We start from the raw sequence: 15,098 nt of genomic DNA, 5'->3' as shown, positions 1-15,098 counted from the left end.
TAACAGTTACTTATAACAAGACATTGAATACACGTTTGTTAGCTTTCCCCCCGACTACCACGTTTCATCTCTATGAAAAAATTATGAAATAAAAATTAATTTTTAAATATCAACATAATTACTTGTAATAGTAATTAAATTATAAACATTTTAAAAATTAAAAAAATAAATTCTAAATTAATTTCTATTATTGTTAAATAATTTTTAAATTGGTATCTAATTAGCAACAAAAGTTTTAACTACCAATTATTTAGTTTTTAAATTTGGTAGCAAAAAACTATCATTTATTTAGTTTTTAAATTTGGTAGCAAAAACTTTGGTTGCTAATTAGATACTAATTTAGAAACTATTGTTAGATACCAATTTAGAAACTATTTAACAATAATAAAAACTAATTTAGAAAAAAAAAATTAGTTTCTAAAATGGTTTATAATTTAGTTAGTATTATAACTAATTATTTTGGTATCTAAAAATTGATTTTTATTTCATAATTTTCTTGTATTGCATAATTAATTAAATTCACGTCGTATCACCACTATTATTGAAAGGAATTGTAGAAAAAATGAGTTTGAAAAGTTAATTTTGGTATATGTTAGGAAATAACGTGATGAAATTTTAGTTATTTATGACGCTAAATAATTTAATAATAATGAATTTTTTATAGTGTCATTTTTATGACAATTTTAATATAATATATAAATTTATTTGTGACTTATTGATAATAAATTTCTTTTAGAAAAATTAAAAAAAAATAGTATAATTAAGATTTATTAATTTATATATTTAGTTAATTTTGTTTTGTAATTTTTTTAACTCATACCAATACATGTGAATAAAAACATGAATAACTAAATACTAAATTCCAACATAATGTCAACATTAAATTGATGGACCTTCCAAAACTTTAATTCTATATAGCCATCAAATGACTTGTCAACCTAAAATATATATCTAAGAGAATTTGAAAATTTATATTTCTATAAATTTGTAGCAGTTAATTGGATGAATATTGACGAGTGACAACTTCATATGTGAATGCAAACCACCTAGGACAAAGGAAATTAAATTCACATAAAATGATGTAGCAACCTTGGTCTCATCATAAGCCAACTTAGGAACAAACCCTTTTTTGCAAAAAGAAAAAATATTATTTGACACCCACTTTTTTGCATTGCTCCAAATTACATCTTCTACATTATAGAGATTATGAAATGTAAAAGAATATTTTTGTCAATTAAAAAGATGTAATTTAGAAATTATCATTGCTCTTGGTCTATTTAAGGACTATAATTAAAACAAACCATAATTACTCTTGAAAGTTCAAAACCAAAATTAATTCCAAAGGGAAGAATAATGAGAAAAGTAAGAGTCAATATATATTAGCAAATCAACTAACTTTATTCTTCCAATGAAACGTAGACAAAACTAGGTAGCATTTAGCACATATATAGACAGATGAGAATGAAAGACTTTGTTGTATTCTTGATGTAGAAATCTATATCATCTTTCAAAGAAGGTCAGGGAAGCCAGCTTGTGCAAAGAACTGGGGACAAAATCAATTTCTTTTAATAAAAAATAATAATAAATAAAATAGAAGTATTTTAGAATACGTCAACCCTTGTACAAAATAACCTAAACCATTTTTCTTCATGTACAAACGGAAACATAAGCTGCACAAAAACAAAACCCTTATATATAGTTCCACCCCAAAAAAATACCACCTAACATTTTTTTCTGATAAATCTCATGCACATTTTACCAAAGATTGAAAACACCCATCCATCAGAATAAAGAAAAGTGGAATGAGAGTTTGACCTCGTATGCGTCTGAAGCCTGCCCAAAATAAACAGTTTTGGCACTAGAAAGAAGGTATAAAATTGATCAAATAACTCAAACACTTCACTGCTAGGTTGATGAATAGAGGCTATCACGGTATCTCAGAATCTTCTTTCTCCAACATATTTTTCTCAACCAAGTATTCCCCACCACATTTATTCTCACCCAATCAAACCCTGGAGTTAGTATGCAATAATTTGCAACCACACAAAAGTCTAACTTAACTGTGCAATTACTGATCTCGTGAAAGGAATACTTTGATTTTGATTGAAACAAGACTTTGACCAAAAACAAACTCATCAGGAAAATTAGGGCTCCAAAATCGTCAAATAAATAACAAGCACCATATCACCATGGTGGAGCGAAGGTCGAAGCAAGTTCATGGTGGAGTAGTAGAACCATGCTATGTAGCATAGACATTAACATTGACACTGATACGACACGGACATGAAAATACGTATAATTTCTAAAATGTAGGACACGAGACATGGATCTATATATTATATAATTATGAATTATATAAACTGACAATGAAGATTTATGTACACAAGTATGTTTTAGATTTCTTTTTGAAATAGAAAAATGTTTTTATGGCTGGTTCAAAAAAGATTTGTTTTTTTATTTTTATAATCATAATAAAAATTGATACATTAAGTTTGAGTGTTAAGAAAATTAATGTATTTCTCCTTTTTAAAATTATGTTAGAACTGTGCTAGAATTGTCAGAAATATAACAAATGTTTTTTAAATTGAATTTCACATATGCATGTCCTACAAGTGTCGTATGAGTGTCATATCCAATACGTGTGTCTAACGTGGCGACACCATTTAAGAGGAGTATCCGAATCTCATAAAAACCATGTTCCATGTTCCGTGTTGGAATAGCAGAAGTACGTTCCATGGTGGAGCAGTAGAAGCAAAAGTACACTTGTCTAGAGTGATGGAAATGAGAGTGAAAAGAAGAGAAGATGGAAATGATAGGTTAGGGTTTAAGGGGGGAAAGAGAAGAAGAAAATGAAAGGCGAGTTTACATTGTAGCGGAAGTGAAGAGGAAAAGAAAAAAAAAATAAGGGAGAAATGAAAAGCAAATAGAATTTGAAATAAATGCTAGAGTATTTAATGGAAGTTTTAAGATAAATCTTTAATGAGGTTTTAAAATAAATTTTTAGGATTTAATGGAAGCTTTTAAATAAACCTTTTATATTTAATGAAGGTTAAAAAAATTGATTAATTAAATTTATTCTAAGAGGCTATATTAACCCTTGATAAATAAATTTATTTATTTTAGATAGTTTTGGGGTTTTTCAATAAATAAATAAATTTATTTTAATATAATATAAATTTATCAAATGAAAAATATGATATAATATTTATATAAACGTATTAAAAATATAATTAATAATATTTATATTTTATGATAATTTGTAATAAAAATATTCATGTAAAATAAAATAAAAATTAATAAGTTTTTATTAAATAAATATTTAAGATTAATAATATTTTTAAAAAGTTTTACGTGTTTAAATTTACACTCTCAAAAACTTTAAAGAATTTAATTATAAAATATAATAAAATTATATTTTTAATTATTTATTTATAAAAAACTTTAATTATATTTATTTTTTAAGACTTTTGAAAAAATCTAAAATATTTTACATGAAATTTTATAAACAAAATTTAAAAAGATCTTCATTATTTTGTATAATAAACATTTAAAACTTAAAAGCAAACATCCACGTTATTTTGCTAATAAACCTTTCCAATTTAGTGAATGTTAAAAAAAATAATATTTTGCTTTAAAATAAAATTTTATTATTTTGATCTTCAAGACTTAATAAATGTTAAAAGTAAATATTCGTTATTATTAATAAAAACTATTTAGATTTAAAATAATATCTAATTTAGATAAAGATAAATTATTTTTCATCTTTAAAAATAATTTTTTTTAATAATTTTTTTAATATTAAATTTATGAATAGTTATGACCTTCTCAATACATTATAAAGGAGAAGGCAGTTTCTTTCTGCACCCCACATTTTTCTTCTGCACCCCCACAATATCATGCAAAGATCATATTAACCCTATTATTTTTTAAAAATCCAAAAATGCACTTAAACTGTACTTATTTTTTTACATTCTGAATTATGGAATCCATAAAATTTTTGAATTTACACTTCCGATAAATTTTCGGATCCACCAATCCATAATTCAAAATATACATTCCACATTCAGAAATTTATCATTCAAAAAAAGTATTTTGCATTTAACAATCCGTAACAGAAATATGCATTCTGGATTCACCAATCCGTAATAGAATTAGGCTTCCAGATTCAGCAATCTGGAAATCAACAATTATGCAAAATTTGTTTCTGGAATACCTCCTCATCCAGAAAACACAATTTAATCAATTCCAGATTCATGAATCCGTAATACATTACCGGATCTCGATATTCAGTAACTCCAAAATCTCCATAATCACCATGCTCCTAAAAACAAACTTAACTCTTACCTCTATAACGCAAACAACACTTCGGCAACATAGCGTACTCCTCCACCTTGCCTCGAACAACGACAAAAACCCTTCACCAGTGATTGATATTCAATGATGAAGATGAACAGTGATAAAGGAAGTCCAGCATTGTGCCCCTTCTCAAATTATAGGTCAAGGTTAATTTTGGAATATTTAAAATTGTGGGGTGCAGGAAGAAAAACATGAGGGTGCAGGAAAAAGAAGTCGAAGGTGAATGAATAAACCATGTAGGTTTAAGAAGAAATTGTCCTAGTTGGTTTGCATTATGTTGACAATTACTTTCTTCACTACCTCAATTGGAACATGCACCTCATAACTTTTAAAATAATTATTTTACCTTCTTTAAAGTGACTTCCATATTATTTGTTCTAGAATATTTTTTCAAAACACACTTTTCAAAATTCATCAAATACATTCTAAAACACGTCTTTCATAATAGGATAAGAATTCAGAAACAATATTTCTATAATAAAATTTTGAAATATATTCCAAAGTTGGATTTCTGAAATGTATATAATTATTTTTGGAATTTGTTTTTCAGAATAAGTTTTCAAAAACAATTTTTTTTGGCTTTTCTTCTTCTTTAGTAGTGGGGCAGTAGTGACTAGTAGTGGCGGCAGCAGTGAAGAAAAACAAATAGGGTAATTAGATCATTTTCTCCAGATGTGGGATGCAGGTTAACAAATTGGGGTGCAGTAAGTAATTAGCATTTATGTTTGAGTTGCTGTTAGTCCCGCCCATGATAAATTTATTAATGGCAGTTTCTTCCTCCACTCCTACATTTTTCTTCCTGCACCCCCACAAGGTTACGCAAAGATAAAATTGTTCCTATATAAAACTGTACATTTATTTTTTTTGTATTCTGGATTATGAAATTCGGTAAATTTTTGGATTGGCGCTTCCAGTAAAATTTCAGATTGACGCATCGGTAATCTCCCGAATTGGTGCTTCTTGTAGTACATGAATGAGTTTGTTAATCCAAAATAAAAAAATGCAAAACATCCATAATTGAAAAAAATATTCTGGATCCATCAATATGTAATTCAAAATATGCATTCCGGATTCATAAATCCATAATTGAAAAAAATCATTCCGGATCCACCAATCCATAATAGAAATTAGGCTTTCGGATTCAGCAATCCGGAAATCAACAATTTATGCAAACTTTGCTTCCGAAACACCCCCTCATCCAGAAAGCAACATAATTCACTTCCGTATTGATGAATCCGTAGCACACTCCCAGATCCCAAATTCAAATAACAGGTGAAAGTCAGTTTCGAAATTTACAAAATTGTGGGGGTGTAGGAAGAAAAATGTAGGGGTGCAGGAAGAAACTTCCTTTATTAATTTTAGTTAGAGTTCTCCTTAGGGGTAGTAATGCTGGTTAGGCCCGCCCCACACTTGCTCCGCAAAAAAGCGAACTCGCCCCGCATAGAATTTGTGAGTTGATTTTTCTAACCTGCTCCGCATAAGGATTGGTCTGCGGGCCAGCCTGCATAAGAAATATTTTTTTAAATAAAAATTTTAATTTTTATTTATTTAGATACATTAAGTAAATAGTCTCATAATATTATTTTCATGAGACATGTGTAGTAAAATATTATTTAAAATTTCAAAATATGAAATATAAGACTACATAAAAAAATATAAAGATACAAACAAAAATTATACATTTCGGATTATGCGGATCAATCCACCCCGCCCTACTATGGAAGACGGATCTAGCGGGTTGAAATAAATAACCGCGTGTCCCCACCTTGCCACCCCCTAGTTCTTGTTCTCCCCACTAAGAGAATATTCATATCATTTCTTTTGAGGCACTAGTCCCATCAATTTTCTACCTTCTTCTTTTCATTAACAATTTCCGATTACGACACTTGCTATTATTATTATTAATAATAAATAATATTTTTTTCAAGTGAGTTAAACTGTATTCTTGAAACTACTCATTAAAGATTTTTTTTAAAACATCTTTTATCAAACTATATTTCTAAAAATACTTTAATTAAATATATTAAAGTTAATTTAAACGTTATGACCATGGCTAAATTTAATTTTGAAATTGAAATACAAGTTTAAAAAAATCAAAGGCGTAAAACAGCAACGCAGACATACTCACCCCGAAGGTCACACAACATTTTCCTAATTGATCGTTTCAAAGAGCCGTGATGAATTTGATTAGTATTTTTAGGTTATGAAAATAAAATAAATAAATAAATAAATAAATAAGCGAAGAATAAAATAAAAATATAGATGTTTTCTTATTGTTTTTCTCTTACAATTACAACAAACCATGTAATAATAATAATAATAAATTTTTAAAAAAAAGTAAAATAGGTACAGTAGTAGTGGAATTTATTTAAATTAAGAGAAAAACAAAAATAAATAAATATTCCCAAGTTTGTTGGTATGCTGCCATAGCTGCTTCCATCATAGCATGCCATTTTCATGTACTTGATCGGATCTGTCACCGAACGAACCCTAACCAACCACTCTTCCTTCGTTCGCTATTTCTCCATTTCTCTTCCGTTCATCGGCGATGGCATCGCATTTACTCAATCACTCCGCCAAGGTGAATCGTATTCTGCCTCTCTGCCTACCATTATCGTTTCTCGCGTATCTATGAAAACGCATTTGTTTTCTGTTTATCTAATGCTTTCTGTTGGTTTCAGGTGAGAAATGCTTCGAAGTTGCTGCACCACGAGCGCGCTCTCCTGGCTCGTTGGTTTTCCGGCGATGCTCAATCCTCTCTCAATAGGAACCGCGGTAACTGCTTCGTTTCTTGGCTGTCTCTCAATTGCAACTGAATTCAGAGCGGGTTTCTTTATGAATTAGGAATTCTGTGTCGGATTGACCTAATTAATCATTCCTGTGAAACTTCGTGTTTAGAAATGGGAATAGTGTAGAATGCTTGATTTGCTGTAGGTGTATTGGCAACCGATTGGTGTTTTTAATTAAGGTGTTTGTGTGTTAGCACAAGTATAAGTGTAACCGTAGGGTTTGTATTGGAGAGGTTTAGAGTGATCTTAGCATGTTCTGTTGTTTGGGAGCCATTTGAATGCCTGGTGAATTGTGTGTTCCTTAAGTTTTATTTTCTATGTTAGTAATTTGTAGCTGGTTATTTGTTTAGATGTGTGGAAAACTCAGCTCCCCGAGTCTTCAACAAGAAGCGGTGTCTTTGTACCGGCCTCCGGCTATACTGTGAGTAGAGCGTGTTTACATCCAAATTAAACAATATATCACAAGCTTTTTTTTTTGTTTCTGCCTTCAATATCTCCAATTCTTTTCCTTGCCTACTCTATTGCTTTTCACTTCCTCGGCATGTGTACATTTTCAGCTGACTTGTATTCTCTTTTTGATATAAACGTTTATTTTGTGCGCAGAAGAGAAACATCTCCATGGCTAGCATTAAAAGGGGTTCCATTATGGGGTCAGGGTTCAGTGGAGAGATTTCGCAGTATGTACTTTATGTTATAATAATTTAAATTTTTTTCCTTGCATATGGATTGACAATAACTTATTTATTTTCAATCAACCGTGTTCTCGAAAAGAAGTCCACAGGTGTTGTCAAGGAGATGCTATGCGTCAGCCTCAGGTACAGCGAATGTTTCTTTGGGGCTGTTAATTTTATTTCCTCCAATTTTTTGTTGGGTGTTCCATTAAGCCTTTCAAAATGTTCCTTGTTGATTAATATATATTTTGATCTTTTATTTAATGGGTCCTGATGTATCTTAATAAACTCGATGTCCTTTGATATTTCATGATCATAGAATATGGATGATTAGCAAGCAGCCTGGTAAATGTCCACTGGGCTTTTGCTTTGCATTTGAGTTTGTCATCCATAAATCAAAGATTTGCAATATGGGTGATGCTTATCTCTTATGTGGTGCTTTGAATGCATATTTGTGTCTTACCCTACTGCGTATTTGACACTTCACAGTTTGGCAAATTAAATTTTTAAATTTGATTGTTATGGAATATATGTGTTGAACACATGAGGCCGCATTTAGCCCATCGCATCTTTTCTGTAATGTTTTTTTCTTTTTAGTGTAAATTATAAATAGAATGAGAAATGTACTCAGTTGCGAAATGTAGAGCTACCTCAGCTGATCTTGGCCCTAGTTTCTAACTACTCACTAGTGTCCTTGGATTGGGCTGTGAGACTTTTTTTAATGTTTTTTTATAATATGCCAAGGGCATCTCCATCGGTTATGGAATGCAGTTCTTACCAGTTAAGAACTGTGGTTTTTGTAAAAGCAACTGGTGGGCATGGTTGCTTGTCAAGCACCAAGCACATTGTGTAAGTGAGCTCAAAAAATAACTTTTAACAGTATATAGTGTAATATTTATTTACACATAAAAAAAAGAAATAAGATGCATACTAGATAAATAAATATGTGCTGTATAAAAAGTATTAAAAGGGAGATGCTAGGTTGGAGAGATGAACTTCTTAAATTATAAAAAGTAAAAATAAGGGAAACATTGGGCTGGAGATGGCCTAAGAATCCTGTAAGCGGACCTAGTCCCCTAAAAGAAGTTGTTAGCTAGGGGTACAAGGATGGTTTATATCTCTTTAAGAAGAATAGAGAGGAAAGTTGAAACTCTCAACCACTTTATGTGGTAATAGGTGTTCTAATTTTAAGATTTTTTTGGTGGAGATACAAGCGGAATGGTTTTACATCTGTCTAACATTACAAGACTGAATGTAATGTTTCTTTAACTTGTCAACAGTTATGAGACTTTTCACTACATGCCGCAGCTTATGCTTTTCTATCATTTGTGTTCCCTTACAGGAGATGCCTTGCACTTGATTTGTTGTTACCTAAAAATATTGTTTTTAGGATGCAAGAATTGTATCTTTCCAAAAGTTTCACAGTCTTACACCTCTCCTTAAGCTTCCCTTTTTCATTGTTTTACTTAAGAAAATATTATGTTTTGAGACTATATAAATAGTGTACTTATTGATTTAATCACCAACACTGGTGAATACATTTCAGATCTACCCCCCCACCAGGAAATTGGAATGCCTTCTCTCTCACCTACAATGACAGAGGTTTCTACTTTTCTGAATAAATGATATTGTCTTATAGTGGGCCATGGTTTCTCCTAAAGAATTCCCAATTATATGCAGGGTAACATTGCGAGATGGTTGAAGAAAGAAGGTGATAAAGTTTCTCCTGGTGAAGTGCTCTGTGAAGTTGAGACTGTATGGTTCTTGTACCAGAGACTTGGCACATAAAATAACTCTGTTAAGGTTCTTATGCGAACATTGACATAAATGTGTTTCATATGAAGGATAAAGCTACTGTTGAAATGGAAAGTATGGAAGAAGGTTATCTGGCCAAGATAGTCCGAGGAGATGGGGAAAAAGAAATTCAAGTTGGTGAGGTATTGATATCTTATGGCTCTCCCCTCATCTATTTATTGAAAATAACTTTTTATTTATTGTTCCACCACAGTTTGAAATTGCAAGAAAGAATATTTTTGCTTTAGCGACTATTGGTAACATGAAGAATTTCTTTCATAGGTAATTGCCATAACTGTTGAAGATGAGGGGGATATTGCCAAGTTTAAAGATTACAAACCTTCAGCATCTGAACCAAGTGCACCTCCTGCCAAAGAAGCATCTGCACCATCCCCACCAAAGAAGGAAGTGGCAGAGGAGCCTGCTCGAGAACCTGAATCAAAGGTTTCCAAACCTAGTGCGCCAACTTCATCTGGAGATCGCATATTTGCTAGCCCTCTTGCTAGAAAGTTGGCTGAAGAGAAAAACGTTAGTTATTAATAACAAATTCTATGGTTGAAGGTCTTTCAGGGAAAGAACTACATAATCTATTTCCCTCACTGATGTAGGTACCTCTCTCTAGCATTAAAGGAACAGGACATGAAGGACTCATTGTGAAGGCAGATATTGAAGACTTCTTGGGTATAATTCTATCTTTTTATATATTAATTTGCCTGTATTCTGTGGGAACACTTCATTGTTATGCTAGAGAATTCCTCACTTTTTCTTGCTTGCTCTAGGATATCTTGTCATATGTGGCTGATTGAATTGATTGTATTTTAACCTTTTTAGCATCTGATGCAGCTTCTGGTCAAGTTTCTGCACCCTCAAAGGCCAAGGGCCCAACAGATGCAGCTTTGGATTATATTGACATTCCTGTCTCTCAGATACGGAAGGTAATTTGCTGAAGATGTCCTGAAATTATATTAGATGATATTTTTGTTTCAAGAGTAAATTAGAGACCATGTTTTGGACCATGTCACATGATGTTCTAATTTTCATGTGAACATAATTTTGTATTGCTTCTTGGTACTTTTCCTCATAACTTCTGGCATATTTTATTTTCTTCTTCTGTGTGTTCACTTCTATGCAAGTTCTGATCTTAATATATGTTGTGTTGTGTAAGCATGAATGATGTTTTTAACTAAAACTATGTACTTTTACAGGTTACAGCTTCACGGCTATTATTATCAAAGCAAACTATTCCTCATTACTATTTAACAGTGGATGCATGTGTTGATAAACTCATGAGGTAAGTCCTCTATAATCAATATTTGAAAGCTTTACCTGCCATACATATTATTTCTGATAATTGGAACACTTTTTCTGCAGTTTACGGAGCAAACTCAATTCATTGCAAGAAGCCTCTGGTGGCTCCCGCATATCAGTTAATGACCTTGTAATCAAGGTATTGGATTTTTCTGACATTATATCTATTCTTGTAATTTGCAGATTGTCTTCCTTTTATCTTGTGTTTTGGTTGCTTATTTGGTGCTTAATAAGTAGGGAAGGGCAACATCTTATCTAAGATATAATGCTTGTGGAATGCTATTTGACAGCTAAAATCATATTAAATGGCTTTTCTTTTGTTTGATGTTAGCTTGGAAATAAATATCTAAGTGTTGTGTTACATGGACCGATTTTCCTCAAAGGGACCCCTGTTGTCTCTATTTGGCTACATTATAGATCATAGACTCTTAAATCCTTTTCTCTAACAGTTTATGAAATCAGAGAACTTTATGAAATTTAAGGCGAAAATGATTGGAGAGCATTACATTAGCTTGTTTGCCTGTTATGAATGGGAAAGTTCCCTCTTTAATTGCGGAGTAGTTACGGTTAAGGTTTCACAATCACTAGGAATATGGCCAAAATATTCCTTATAGCATTCAACAAATGTCCAATCCAGCAAATTTCATGTTCCAAATGTTCAGTCTTAGGCTTGACGGATGTCTAATAGTTCTAGTGAGGCTTAATTCATTCTCAATCAATTCTAATAGTTCAAAGGCATGACGGGTGTCTAATAAGTTGTAAAATGCAGAAGGCAGTATAGTCAAATGGATTTTAGCCAAATGTTGTTACATCATAGCCCTCAACCTTAAGTGGGGGGGTTTTCAGTTATCTGACTTGCAATCCTGGCTCAAAAATCCTTGTCTCACAATCACTAAAAGTGAGTTTTTTTAGCTTAAACAGTTCTATGGAGGGGATATATATATATATATATATATGTGTGTGTGTGTGTATTAACTAAGTTATGTATTGCATCTGGTCACAATATATATATATATATGTGTGTGTGTGTGTGTGTGTGTATTAACTAAGTTATGTATTGCATCTGGTCACAACCCCTCCATTCCTTTCTTCTCTTTATAATAAAATCTCGGCAAAAATCTCACTAGTAAATATTTTCATAAAATCTTATTTGTAACTAACTACAAACTATAATAAAATTATAACAAAATGGCACTAACTCAACAGTAAATAAAGAAAAGGAAGATAATTGGTGTTAAATGATTGAAAATTAAGTGTTCACGACAATAATCAGTTGTAAAATGCAGAATGCAGTATAGTGAAATGGATTTTAATCAAATGTTGTTACATGGCTCAACCTTTAAGTGGGTGGTTCAGTTTTCTGACTTGCAATCATTGCCCAAAACCTTTGTCTCACAAATCAATCACTTAAAGAGAGTTTTTTTAGGTTAAACCAGTTCTATGTAGGAGATATTAACTATATGTGTGTGTGTGTATGAAGTTATGTATTACATGTGATCACAAGCTCAAACCTGGTTGCCAGCATTGTAAAAAATGTAAAAGAAACTAAGTTTTATGCCTGTGTTTTTTATTTTAGGCTGCTGCATTGGCTCTCCGCAAAGTTCCTCAATGTAACAGTTCATGGGCAAATGATTATATTCGACAGTAAGTCGTTAGTTTCTCATATAGTATTGCCTTCAAATTTGTGAATTACTTTATTGATAAGTTTGTTATTTTGTTTTTGTGCAGGTATAATAATGTGAATATTAATGTAGCTGTGCAGACTGATAATGGTCTCTTTGTTCCAGTTATCAGGGTGAGCAAGGGCCTCTTTCTAGTATATGAAATACAATTATAGTTTATATTCCAATCACAGGTCATCTTTCTGACCTATTCATAATATATATGCAGGATGCAGACAAAAAAGGCCTCTCTACAATAGGGGATGAGGTCAAACAATTGGCAAAGAAAGCCAAGGAAAACAGCTTGAAACCCCAAGATTATGAGGTTATTGGAGTTTCGTGTTTATTCTTATTTCATCTGTGAATAAAGACTTCTTGGGCTGGTTTGTAAATTCTTGGGTTGAATTGCATTACAGGGAGGTACATTTACAGTGTCTAACCTGGGAGGGCCATTTGGTGTCAAACAATTCTGTGCAATCATCAATCCTCCTCAGTCGGGCATTCTTGCAGTTGGATCTGGTAAGAACAGTTTTGCCGTTTCCCCCCTTTATTTCTTATATCAACTGCAATCTCTTAATGATTATCTTTGTGTATTGCTGACTACATGAACAGCTGAGAGGAGGGTCATTCCGGGATCAGGTGCGGAAGAATTCAAGTTTGGTTCTTTCATGTCTGTGACCCTCAGCTGTGATCATCGTGTTATAGATGGTAATCATTCTTAATCTTCAATGTTCTTTTTAACTCAAAATTAAGCTTATTTTGTGGTAAAACATGACAACAAAACACTTGTTCTGTTCAGGTGCAATTGGTGCCGAATGGTTAAAAGCATTCAAAGGCTATATTGAAAATCCAGAATCCATGTTGTTGTAAGAATAAGTAGAAGACTGCTGTGACGTACTAAATCTCTTTCAAGTCATAAATCATTTGTAGGCGGGGGATGAGGTTTTGTTCACCCGGGTATTTCTAGGTTCCCAGTTGGGTTTGGTTGATTGTGTCCCTGATCAATTTTTGATTGAAGTGTTTAGTCACTAAAAATAAATTTTGCAGAAATGTAATTTTTTAATAAGAGAGGGTAGATGAGGCATTTAATTTAAACCCAAAAATTGTGCTCACAATAGATGCTGCCCCAGATACGGCTAATTATGTAACATTTTCTTTGTTTGATGTTGCAAATATTTGAAATAACGTGCATTTAATATGTTTTCATCCTCACTTTCTTGTTCGTTTAGTTGGCATTAATTTGACAGTTATGGTCTTTTCAATTAAAATGCCTGTATAATTGTGGATTTAACGTCATTCAAACATTCAATTTATGTTCTCCTTGTGAGAGATATGTGGCTTTTAAAACTCGATTTTTTTCGGGCTTTCTCTTAATAGATTTTTTTTTCTGAAATCGTAAAACATTCCTTGAATAAATAGTATTTGCATTGATACATTGTTATTCAACTACAGTGTATGAGTGCTAATTTATTTATTTTAGTAATAATTATTTTTGAAGTCATTATACTTTCCTCATTATGTCTAATTATTTATTTGATTTTTACAATTGCACATATTTTAACTTTTAGTTCCTACACATAATTTTAATTGTACATTTTTAGACCACTTTTTATTGTTTGAATTTATAGAGACTAGCATAAATTAAAGTTATATATATTTACGAGTTAAACAAATTAAATATAAGAACTAAAAAGTAAAATTTCGCTTTGACATTGTAGAATTTGAAATACGAATTACTTTGCTTGTTTCTAAATTATAAAATCTAAAATTCATTTTTTTCACTTTTGAATTGGGTATAAAAATTACATTTTTTTTTTCTTCTAGTTAATTAATCCGGAATTACTTTTTACTTCCAAATTGACGAATCTAAATGTTTGCTTATTCCGTAAGCAGAGGTTTTTCTCTCTTACTGTTATTTAACACAAAAATATGATTAAGTAATAACATCTTTATTTGAAAGAAGCCAACTTTTTCTTTTCAATTAGTTAAATAGTTAATTATTATTAAAGTATACAGATAAATTTAGATACACAAAACTCTCGTATTCATAATTAAATGGAGGAAGGGAATCTGGCAATATATGCTGCTTGTTTGGCACCAAGATTGGAACGTCATTGAAGGCAAAAATTTCATTTCCTCTAAAAAAATCCTAACGACCTGAACACAAATAACGCTTTTGATAAAATTCCCCCTCCAACTGTAGGTTTAATCGAGAATCCATTTTATCAAAAACCGAAGCAGCACCATTACTTTTCTGAACAAAGAAGCATTTAAACATTTATAACCACAATACTCGACTCTCTTGACTCTCAAAACTGCTTCTTTTGTGCCTATATACAGAAACATAACAGAGTAACATCATCACTAATTACAAGCCATTATCAACTTTACTAATATACCTCCAAAGTACAATGGTCAGAAGCTGAGAAGGTAACAAACAATACAACATGCAAAATATCACACCAAAGGGTACCAAAATCCATCATAACTCCATGTTAAGCTGCTAACAACCCTTGTCC

At 31.5% G+C, this 15,098-nt stretch overlaps 1 protein-coding gene across 4 annotated transcripts; it reads left to right on the top strand.

Annotated features, from left to right (window-relative positions):
- The first annotated feature begins 6,616 nt into the window (after positions 1-6,616).
- LOC137819253 (dihydrolipoyllysine-residue acetyltransferase component 2 of pyruvate dehydrogenase complex, mitochondrial) lies at positions 6,617-13,791 on the top strand. Of its 4 annotated transcripts, none has more exons than XM_068623044.2 (19): positions 6,617-6,937; positions 7,038-7,131; positions 7,496-7,566; positions 7,749-7,822; positions 7,920-7,960; positions 9,363-9,418; positions 9,497-9,571; positions 9,661-9,753; positions 9,893-10,138; positions 10,219-10,291; positions 10,454-10,545; positions 10,816-10,901; positions 10,982-11,057; positions 12,495-12,562; positions 12,647-12,713; positions 12,809-12,904; positions 12,996-13,098; positions 13,192-13,287; positions 13,379-13,791. In XM_068623044.2, the coding sequence occupies exons 1-19, from the start codon at positions 6,905-6,907 to the stop codon at positions 13,447-13,449; spliced, it is 1,611 nt and encodes a 536-aa protein (XP_068479145.2). In that variant the 5' UTR covers positions 6,617-6,904; the 3' UTR covers positions 13,450-13,791. The 4 variants fall into 4 exon arrangements, with proteins under 4 accessions (XP_068479145.2, XP_068479144.2, XP_090152749.1 ...); XM_068623043.2 differs by having other exon boundaries at positions 6,686-6,937; positions 7,917-7,960; XM_090296623.1 differs by having other exon boundaries at positions 6,757-6,937; positions 10,442-10,545.
- The last annotated feature ends 1,307 nt before the right edge of the window (positions 13,792-15,098 follow it).

The sequence above is a fragment of the Phaseolus vulgaris genome, chromosome 10 (assembly GCF_051622355.1).
Source record: "Phaseolus vulgaris cultivar YP4 chromosome 10, ASM5162235v1, whole genome shotgun sequence".
Classification (NCBI taxonomy): domain Eukaryota; kingdom Viridiplantae; phylum Streptophyta; class Magnoliopsida; order Fabales; family Fabaceae; genus Phaseolus; species Phaseolus vulgaris.
Note: the sequence above shows the minus strand (reverse complement) of the source record. Positions and strands in the feature narration are given on the sequence as shown.

Excerpts from the sequence above, each read along its gene's own strand:
- LOC137819253 (XM_090296622.1), top strand. The coding sequence starts at position 6,905 with ATGGCATCGCATTTACTCAATCACTCCGCCAAG. Across the intron at positions 9,754-9,892 it reads AAGAAATTCAAGTTGGTGAG|GTAATTGCCATAACTGTTGA; the intron begins GTATTGATATCT and ends TTTCTTTCATAG. Across the intron at positions 10,139-10,218 it reads AGTTGGCTGAAGAGAAAAAC|GTACCTCTCTCTAGCATTAA; the intron begins GTTAGTTATTAA and ends TCACTGATGTAG.